General features: G+C 35.7%; 1 protein-coding gene across 5 annotated transcripts; it reads right to left on the bottom strand.

The window, feature by feature from the left end:
* Positions 1-301: 301 nt before the first annotated feature.
* LOC110624819 (phosphatidylinositol 4-phosphate 5-kinase 8) lies at positions 302-10,005 on the bottom strand. Of its 5 annotated transcripts, none has more exons than XM_021770160.2 (10): positions 9,504-10,003; positions 8,743-8,807; positions 7,553-8,641; positions 6,634-6,801; positions 5,067-5,232; positions 4,284-4,394; positions 4,005-4,192; positions 2,587-2,741; positions 1,292-1,460; positions 302-864 (listed from the first exon to the last, which is right to left on the bottom strand). In XM_021770160.2, exons 2-10 carry the CDS (start codon positions 8,784-8,786, stop codon positions 588-590), a joined length of 2,367 nt encoding a protein of 788 aa, XP_021625852.1. In that variant the 5' UTR covers positions 8,787-8,807; positions 9,504-10,003; the 3' UTR covers positions 302-587. The 5 variants fall into 5 exon arrangements, with proteins under 5 accessions (XP_021625852.1, XP_021625853.1, XP_043816880.1 ...); XM_021770161.2 differs by having other exon boundaries at positions 8,743-8,800; XM_043960945.1 differs by lacking the exon at positions 9,504-10,003 and adding an exon at positions 9,120-9,480.
* Between the last annotated feature and the right edge of the window lie 35 nt (positions 10,006-10,040).

Raw genomic sequence — 10,040 nt, 5'->3', positions numbered from 1 at the left:
CCACAAAACCCTTGTGGCTGCTATAAGAGCATCTCTAATATTATATGGCCCTTTTGGTCCCTTGTGGTAGTTTTTGGAGGAGATGCATCAGAAAAATATTTGCTCATTAAAAATTTGAGGCTTCTCTATACTTGCTAAACAAGGTCCTAAATATTCATAGAAAATAGCAAGCTTGAATTTACTGATCATGCAATGCAGATGATACTCTCTTCACTTCTATCTCAAGTCGATAAGAGTTAGTTTAATGACACTAAAATCATGAGTTCGAGTTTCGAACAAAAACAAATTGAAAGTTCAATTATGAATGACAAAGCTCATCAGTATTCTAATTATAGCATTATCTGCATAAATTCCATTGGCTGAATATTACTATACTAATGGAAAGATGGATACATTTATTTGTTGGCGATCTCATTTACAAACAAATGATTGTCAAAGAATTTCGTATTGAAGCAAGCACCGAAAGAGAACATATAAAATTTTCATTTGTAATGTCAAAAAGCTAAAAAGAATTGGGGGGGGGGGGGGACTCTTACTGAATTAGAGGGGCAAGAAGGATGAAGCAGCATATAAAAGCCAAAACTTTTTTATGGTTGCTCGGGGAAAACTCTCTGTAAGAACTTGAGGAAACGATCTGCATACAACTTGGGTTCAACCGCGGAAATAGACAGAGGGTCAAACTTCAACGACTTGCATGCATGCTCAGCTTTCTTTCTCATATTGTATTCTTGCAATATATCAATTATTCCCATGTAGAGGACAACATCATATACCTCAAAAAGTTCAACCTCCATAGAATCAACCTCCTCCACAAGTTTGCGACTGGCTTGTGCGGGCATGTTTACACCTAACTGAACTCGTAACCTGAGTATATTGCCATTCATTAGCATTTAAAAGAATCCTGCTAGTTTATCTGAAAATTAAAAATGAATCCTGCTAGATCACACAGCTTAAACATCTACATCTGTACACTACCAATATTTGAAAATGGTAGAAACTTAGTACAGCTTCAATGTGCAGAAATCAGTTAGATTAAATAATAAAAGAAATCTAATCTGTGAAGAAATTGCTTGGGTTGATACATAGAGAACAGAAGGAGGTCAGAAGATCATGGTTTGTAATTCAAAGAGTTCAAGGTCCCATATGTAAACTAGTTCGGTCAAGCACACAGGAAAAAGAAAAAATACTTGAAGCCTGGAGAGGTTAATCCAGGTCAAAAATTTCCACTCCTAGTCCTATAAGTTGTAAGTTTCTCGATTTGCTTTGTGGAATTAAAACTAAATAAACTTACCTTCCAGTGCCGGGCAATAAGAGATCAACTTCCTTTGCACCAAGAGAATATGCTCTCAATGTATTTCCCCTTATGTGAGGACCAGGTGCAGTGTTGACGGAGCTTGGTTCATGAGTAACAAGGAGCAAGCCTGTTGGTGGAATCAAGGGCTCCCCGTGTGAACTTATACCTATTGAAAGCAGGATACAAATTACATGCAATTCAAAGAAAATTCAACTTTGGAGTAAATTAAGGTCAGAATACCACACCATCTAGATTTTTCATACAAGAGTACACATGTGAACAGAAATCCATATCTCCAAGAAAAAAGCTAATAAGTATGCCTTAAATGAAATATCCAAATTTTAATTACAAAATGGAAATCTATCAAAAGCCAAACTGATGACCTTTGCAATATTAAATAATTCCATTGTGAAAAAGAAAGAAAAAGGATATCAACTAGCACATGTTTGATTATGAAACAATGTAGAAAAGATCAAGTTTCACAGAGCTACAGTGACACAATATTGCTGAAACATATACTCTTCAAATGCAAATCTCCAAAACAGGACCAAAGACATTTCTCTTATCGTCCATTTAGGACTAACTGGCCCCAATTGGCCTTCGACTCCATTTTAAATTGAATTCTCAGGCTCATGCCGCAGGGCCAAGGTGGTGAGATGACGAGAGAGCATTTCTCAATTTCATTATCTATTCTGGGTATATGGTTTGGATAAATTAATTTCAGATACAGAAAGAATTTTCTAAAAATTATTGCACCTTCCTTTTTCTGTCACCTGTAAAACAATGAGAAGAAGTCTAAACTTATCAGTTACCAGCATAATCTACAGTTTTCAATAAGTCAATAAATAATTCACATTACATTACTATCCAATTTCCACACACAGCATGCAATAGAGAGAGACATTAGACAATATTAGCATGTGATGTCATTTCCCTTGGATTTTAATTTGAGGCAAAGTTTAGATCAAATTGGTTGTCACTCAACATGTTCTCGATACCACACTGTGCTTTATGATATTAATATAACCAAATCCACATGAGAAAAATTAGTTCATTAACTTGGTGCCTCCTATGGGTGGCATTTAAGGCAGTTAAAACCATTATAATACAGAATTATATGAATGCCCATAAAGGAGATTTCAGAAACCAAGACGGACAGTTTAGCAGGTAATGAATCATCCAAAGCGACCAAATTTCAACAGCTTTTCGAGGCAGTCACTGAAACTCAGCTATTTAAATAAAAAGTAAATAAGTTGATGAAAAAAATTGTTTGTACTGGAAGAGACACCTACCATCACCAGAAGTTGAACTCTCATGATTGGCTATAGCACCAGTAGATTCTAGTAATGCCTTCAATTGTTCAGGTGCTCTAAAATGTAAACCCAGGAGAAGGCTATAATCAATGATTTGTTGAGATTGTAAGAACATGCAGTCTTCAGAAAGTTGTCTGCACAAAGAGGATAAGTTTTCTACATATAATTAGATGGTGAATGGACCTGAGCAAACAAGCAATACAAAGGGGAATGAGCTATTTTTATGTATTCATTTGGTTGCATATTAAGCTGTAACCCATATCAATTTCATTAGAAGAGCTATAATTGAATAATCATAAAGCTTCAAGGTGAGCAAGAAAAGGAATGTATGAAAACAAAAAATAAAGAGAAAGTCATCTTTCAGTTCCATCTCAACCTTAAATCTATCTTCTACCTCCTGCAGTATCTACAACGGAAATGAGATGACAAACCTAATATAAACACTTCTGTCCAAAATCCAAATCCACATATGAAGAGTTACAGGATTTACACAATAAAGCTAGTAATCTTTGATGCACATGTCAAATAGCTTGTCGAGTCTTATATTCCAGTCTAGTGTGCAAACTGACACTGCAAGAAGTGATTCTTCAGATGTGGCTAACATTAGCTATGTTTTCGCAGAGTGTTAAAGTTGAGGCCTTTGCTAATTTGGTTCTTTCTCCAGGACAACCATAAAATAATATAGCAAAAAATCAATGCCTGAAGAGTGCAAACCAAAAAGAGTGATATCAATGTCTAAACAGTGGACAAGTTACTGGGTGTTATGTCACTAAACAGAAGATATGAGACAGCCTTATGAGGAGAGGCAAGGTAAGGATTATTCCCTTTCACGTAATTAAGTTTTAATCTGATCACTGTACGGTTTGAGCCTCAAATAACAGCACAACCCAAACCTGAGTTAAATTCCCAATAGAAATGTATCTTAATATCCAGAAGAGAGATAAGATATGGAATTGATGGGTAAACGTGGTATCAGTATTTCAGGAAATTTCTTCTCCAAGCAGTGTATTCCACTAGCTTATTTCAGCATTTCTGACTCAAAATAAGTAGGAATATATAAGTAGCAGGCACCAAATATAGCATTCAAATAGATATGATTGTACATTATTGAAGAAACAATGACAAAATAGAGTAAACCGAACTAGATACATATTAAAGAACCAAAAGTTAAGACAATAGAGCAAATGAATGCAGGGAGGGAGTATCAGCTCAGTTATCAAAATCAAACTCTACTAAATTACATGCCCCCTCAATTCTCAAATTCCTAACTCAGGTCACCAGGGGATATTTTCTACGATTCTACTTAAACATTCGAGCAGAAGCCTGTACCAAAGCCTATGCATTATGATTTATCAATTAATTTTTTATTTTGCAGAAAAAAGGGAAGGGCAGCTTACTTGAAGAGGGACTCTCGCAACATTTTGTCCATATGGAAGTCGTATTTTAGATCACAATCTTTTAATGTGGTATTCTCTCTAATTTTATCTTTATCTGTCTTTCTTCCTTGAGTTGACCCCTTCAAATCATAACGTTGATGAATTCTTAATTCTGTGCAAAACATATTCCCCATGACCACAAAGCGCACCTATAACAGAAAAAAAAGGGGACAAAAACCATTAATCATAAGCTGGATGCACAACAGGAAATTATGTAGGGCAATAAGACATTTGCAGTACCTTTCTTCCACCTCTTAGTTTTATGCGATGGACCCCAAAAAACTTTGTTATTAGAGTATTTTCATGCTTTCCTACATGACGGTAATAGTCGGGCAGCATCTTGAGAAAAAACTACAGAGAGTAAAAGTCATGGATATCATTCATCTATCAACATCATTTTGTGAGAGCAGCATTGTACAAACAAGTACATTATTACAATAGGGATAAATGAATTAAAATCTTGTTTTGGAAAAATACAAATACATCAGGCATTGTTTTGCAAGAACTTTAAGGATGACTTTAAAATAGAAAAAAAGTGCACACAAAATACTTAATATGTGTTTCCAGTTAAATCTTATTTTCAATCACATGAAAGTATTCTATCAGATGCATAAATGAGAGTTCTCCAGAATAAGATGAATACCTGCAACAATAGTAAGCTATCACTTGCTAGAAAGTCTATGGCTATGCAGAATCAAACAGTAATTGGTCAGTGTCACCCTTGGTTTAACACGCATAGCATACAGTCAATTTAAAACCTCAAATAGAAGGAATGAGATCTACATGTTCTTCCTATAAGATTCTTTCAAGGACAACTACTAAGAAAAAGATACATAGGCAAACACGGATCAGAGCATCCTAAAACCAAAGTGAGCGGAATAATACTACAGTTACATGATGAAATAGTACGTCTATACAGATATCGTCAACTGCTAAGTCATTCAAATGAATAAATTGCCAAATAATGGAGCATAATTAAATTCATCAGCTAGTATTTAGCAAAAGGTTTCATAGGGTTCAAACCTTGAGTTCAGATTTCTTCAATGTTTTAATCACAAATCTATCATCAAGAGAAAGATAAAAGATACTGCCACTTTTCCCTGGAGATGAAAGCTCCCTCAGACCATCATCACCACAAATAGACATCATGTACTCAGCTGCATCTAACTTGAACATCTCCCTCAGATTCCTGCAATAACAATCCCACATGTGTCCAGAAAGTTCTTAACATCAGTAATGTACCCAAAACTACTGCAGCCCCAAGAACTGGCAAATGCAAGTTTCTAATTCTATATATGATCCAAAAATTCAAAATGCATATGTAATAATCATAATAATAATAACGACAACAACAACATAAACAACAACAAAAGCTCTTATAGCAACAGTATATTAACTACAACACAACAACAACAACATGGATGGACATTTAAATGCATTAATACATTTGCTTATCCAAGTTCTACTACATAATAAGATAGTCCAAGGACTGATAAAAGGAAGTGAAGGTTGACATTGTATGATAAACATCAGAAGATTTAATATCCTATTAGAATGTAGGAAGAAAATTAAAATTCCCATCCATCAATATGCCCATGGGCCTGACAACAGACAATGATAATAAAATATATTAGCAGCTTGCAGGGGCACCAAAATCTGTTAGGATGATACAGTTGATGAGAATAACAAATACAAGAATACTCGACTAGTAAAAAAGAAATTTCTTGGCACATTAAGTTGGAAACAATAAGCTTTCTGGATGATTGAAAAGGGCAGTCACTGACCCAGAAACAAATAAAAGAATGTTAAAAGTCATAAAAACTCCCCAAGTATATGTGCTGCCTATTCATAAATCAACAATCATACAACATGATCAATGGCCTTGAGGAGTCACATCAGAGGCTTCCTTGGAAAATGCAGGTAGGTCTTACAAGTCCTATGTCTGAATCTTAGGCATGGGAGTAGAAGATACTTGAAAGATTGCTACTTCCCAGCCCACAGTACAACACTTTATCAAGAGAGAGAGAGAGATTTGAAGAATGTCTTTGACAATGCAAAGATGTGAGGAAAAAAATCATGCCTCAATTTATTTCACATGATCATTAAAATAATCATCATTTTACTTTAATTCAAGATACCAGGTGGTTTGCCTGTCAATATTTATTTGCAGAGGTCATATAAAACAAGGAGATCACATGCATCAATTTGGGAAACATTCAATTGTTCCCCATAAGGACTCTCCTCCCATTTCTGATTAGAGCTCTGGCCACCTTGCCTAATTCAGGCAGTGCTTTGGACATCACACTCAAATTTCTATATATTATGTGAACTTGAACAAGGCTTTATTCAGTAGGAAGTAATTATGTTCTTAAAGGTGGCTGTGACTTGTGCAGCACTTTCTCAACCAGAAGATTTAGCATGTTTTTCCATCATTTTCTCCTGCCATACATTTGGGATCAAACTGAAAGACATGGAATTGTCTTCAACTAGCTGTTAACCAGAAGATTAAGATGTGTGCTATCTGACTTGGACCTTAATGTCGCTATCTTTTCATGAGCTAAGGAAATGGTTGCATAAGTTTGATGAATACCTGAAGACCATAGGGCAATAATCTTTCCAATAGAAGTCAATAGAATAGTGTGGAGGTGTGAACTGGGAGCCCTTTCTGGGAAAATACATTCTTATCCTAGCTCGATCTTCAAAATCAGAATGCCGAACTTCACGCATAGGCACTGGTGTGATCTTGCCAACAGTATACCTGTAAACTTCAAATGAGGTATTTTAAAATGCAGAAGTAAGTTGAGAAGAACATATCAGAAAGTGATATAACAAAGCCAAAAATCATGACAAAAAAGTATTAAATTAGTAAGCAAAAAGAAAGCAGGACTGCAAGTTTAAATCATATGATAATGGAATTTATTGAGAAAAAAATTGCTATTGCAGGTAAACCAAGTCACATTTCATGTGTTAAAGTTGCATCCTGAGAAAGAATAATAAACACCTGGCAAGCATGCAGTCTGAAAACAACCAAAATACTGATCTTTAAAGAAAGCATCAGTTGGAATAATATACTATGTAGGCATATGATATAATAAATCCACAGAGTCAAAAGCACACTAATTTGCTTGAATAACATAATTATTGTGCACAAAATGATCAAACAGTTCAAGTTCCCTTCAGCTCATTAAGTTTAGCTTATTTAGCAGCACATGCTAGACTCAGAATTCAGGAGAAAGACACATCACATATCCAATAATATCATCATGCACAGTGCAGCTATTTCTAACATAACGTGTTGATAAGTTCTCATGCATTTGGCATATTGTGGGCTTAAGAAAGTATTCCACGAAAGAGTAGAAAAAATTAAAAAAAAAAAAAATTCTTGGTGAGGGATTATCTTTTAAAGGTGAACTATTCAGCTGGAAGAGGAAAGGAAAAAACAGGGAAGGAAAGTGGGGTAAATTTGGTATGGGAGCAGGGACGCTGGAAGAGGGTGTTTATCCATGTACCTGATACCAAGTTGCAAATTCAGCATTAGATAATAGCTCTGATGGCCTTCAAAAAAGTTAACACACGACTTCTTTTTTGCCTCTTTCATCTGAAATTTATTTTTCTGTTTACTTTTGCGTAATGATTCTGTATTTCTGATTCTCTCTTTGATCAGAACTCCTTGCATGTATTCCCTTTCATAAACCACAGTACTTCTATCCTGCACCTCTCCTTCACCTTCATTAGAGGCACGCGAAAGCGCACATGATGGTTCACGACTTGCTAATTCTCTTGCAGAGTCACTTGGACTCCAATTCTCATCTAGTGAATTGGTTCTGCTTGATATTCGGCCAGAATTTCTCAACCTACTACTAATTGATATTTTCTCAGAAAAACTGTGTCCAAAACTTGGTCTTGCATTTGTAATCCCACCTTGCTCTGAATGTAATGATGAGCTCTCAGATAATGAACTTCTTCTACTGTCATCATAACCTAGAGAACTAGACCATCTCCTTAAAGATGGAAGTTTGGTTCCAGCAGGATAAAATGTTCCTTTCCCATCCTTTAGGCCCCTACTCCAGGTTCCAAAGTAAAATCCCCCATCTGCATACCTGTAAACTCCAGAACCATGTCTTAAACCGTTTAACCAGAATCCATCGAAAAGATCACCATTTACCCATTTCATAACCCCTCTTCCACACATTTTTCCACCTTTCCAATTCCCAATGTAAGTATTTCCACTGTTCCAAGAGTATCTACCACTACCCTCGTGCACGCCTTCCTTCCAAGAACCTTCATAAATATCTGAATTAGAATACTGCTTCCTTCCAAGACCATGCTGTATATTCATCCTCCAGGCTCCTCTGTACTCAGACCCATCAGATCCAGTAAACGTGCCAAATCCATGAAGGTATCCACCAGAAAACTCACCTTCATATTTTGATCCAGATGACCAAACTATATGTCCTTTTCCTGTCATTTTACCTTCTTCCCAATCACCCTCATAGACTGTTCCATCTGTCCATGTGTATTTTCCTTTGCCATGGGGCAGCACTCCCTTAAAATCACCAATATAAATATCTCCATTTGATAAGACCCTCTTATCAACCCTAGCAAGATAAAAAGTACCCTTGAACTTATACAAATCATATTTTGTTGTTTGTAAGGAATGAGAGAAAAATAAGAAAAAATCTGCTGATAAGAATAGTACCTTCCAGAATCTTCCATGTTTAGTAACTGCTGTAAGGCCACCATTTGCAACTTTGGCTCTGAAAACTACAATGAAATTAGTGATGTTTAAAAAATGTTAGTTTCAATATAATCTTGCAAATTTAACTATTAATATGTTTCATATCATATTGATATCATTTCAAGAAATTCATTCATATTCCAAATAAAGATACTAGCAGCCTGCCAGCAAGGGATGACCAAAAAGTGGAATCTTTACCAATGTCAAGTAGCTATCCTTATTAGAAAAAAAGGTCAGTTTGACATTGTTTGGAATTTCTTAGATCACAGCCCCAATTATTTACCAGATTCTATCCCAGAAAGCAAACTTGAAGCGGTTAGGTAGCAAAGACTACTTACGAATGTGTCTTGATTGCAAATAGCGAACTGCCAACCAATTGCAGCCAATACTTTACATTATCAGTTCCAACAGTTAATTGCTTGTATTTCAGCATTTGCATAACAAATTTCTTCTATTGAGCGCACTTTGACAGACGCTAGAAATTGGAACTAAAAATTTAAAGCCCCAATTAGCCAATTTTAACATTCATCCTTACAGCAGGTTAATGACTCAAATCAATTGTTGCTTCAAGCCAACCTCCAATCTAAGCTATAAATGAATTCTGAAGCTAATAGCAAAAGGGAAAAACCAATTACTATTATTATTCTAAAATATTAAGTAAATATCAAACTTGAGCTCCAAATAATGCAGACAAATCAAGTGTATAGAAATCCTAAGATCACCTGAAGCAAACAAGGTATTCAACCCTTCCTCCAAGCAAGTGAGCTGAAAGAAGAAGATAAATCCCTATTTTTCATGAACCCATCAGATACAAAAAACAAGAAAAGCTCCCAAAAATTTGTGGAGATGAAGATGGAATAAAAAGGGGGTGAGTCTATATCTTGTCCACTTGTGAAAATTCCTGCGCCTGCAGATCCTCTGTTGGAATTGACACTTCACCTCTATTTCCCTTTCCGCCCTGTAACATTTTCCCCCTCTCTCTCATAAAAATTCTTTGATTTTCTTTTTTTGATTTGCAAATAATCTCTCAAACTGTTATTTGCCCATGCATGAAGTTCTCTCTTTCACTTTCACTTTCAACTGAAAAGACAAGAAGAGCATCAGCTGCTCTCAAGAATCTCGCCACGTTTCCTCTCCACAATAGAAAGATCCCACGTACCAGAGCTGGAGGTGAAAATCGGAAGGAAAGAACCTTTTGCAGGATATAGATGGCAGGGGAAAAAAAGAAAAATTAACCAAAAAAAAGAAATTCAATTTCA

The sequence above is a fragment of the Manihot esculenta genome, chromosome 10 (assembly GCF_001659605.2).
Source record: "Manihot esculenta cultivar AM560-2 chromosome 10, M.esculenta_v8, whole genome shotgun sequence".
Classification (NCBI taxonomy): Eukaryota; Viridiplantae; Streptophyta; class Magnoliopsida; order Malpighiales; family Euphorbiaceae; genus Manihot; species Manihot esculenta.
This window is presented reverse-complemented; position numbering and strand designations above follow the sequence as displayed.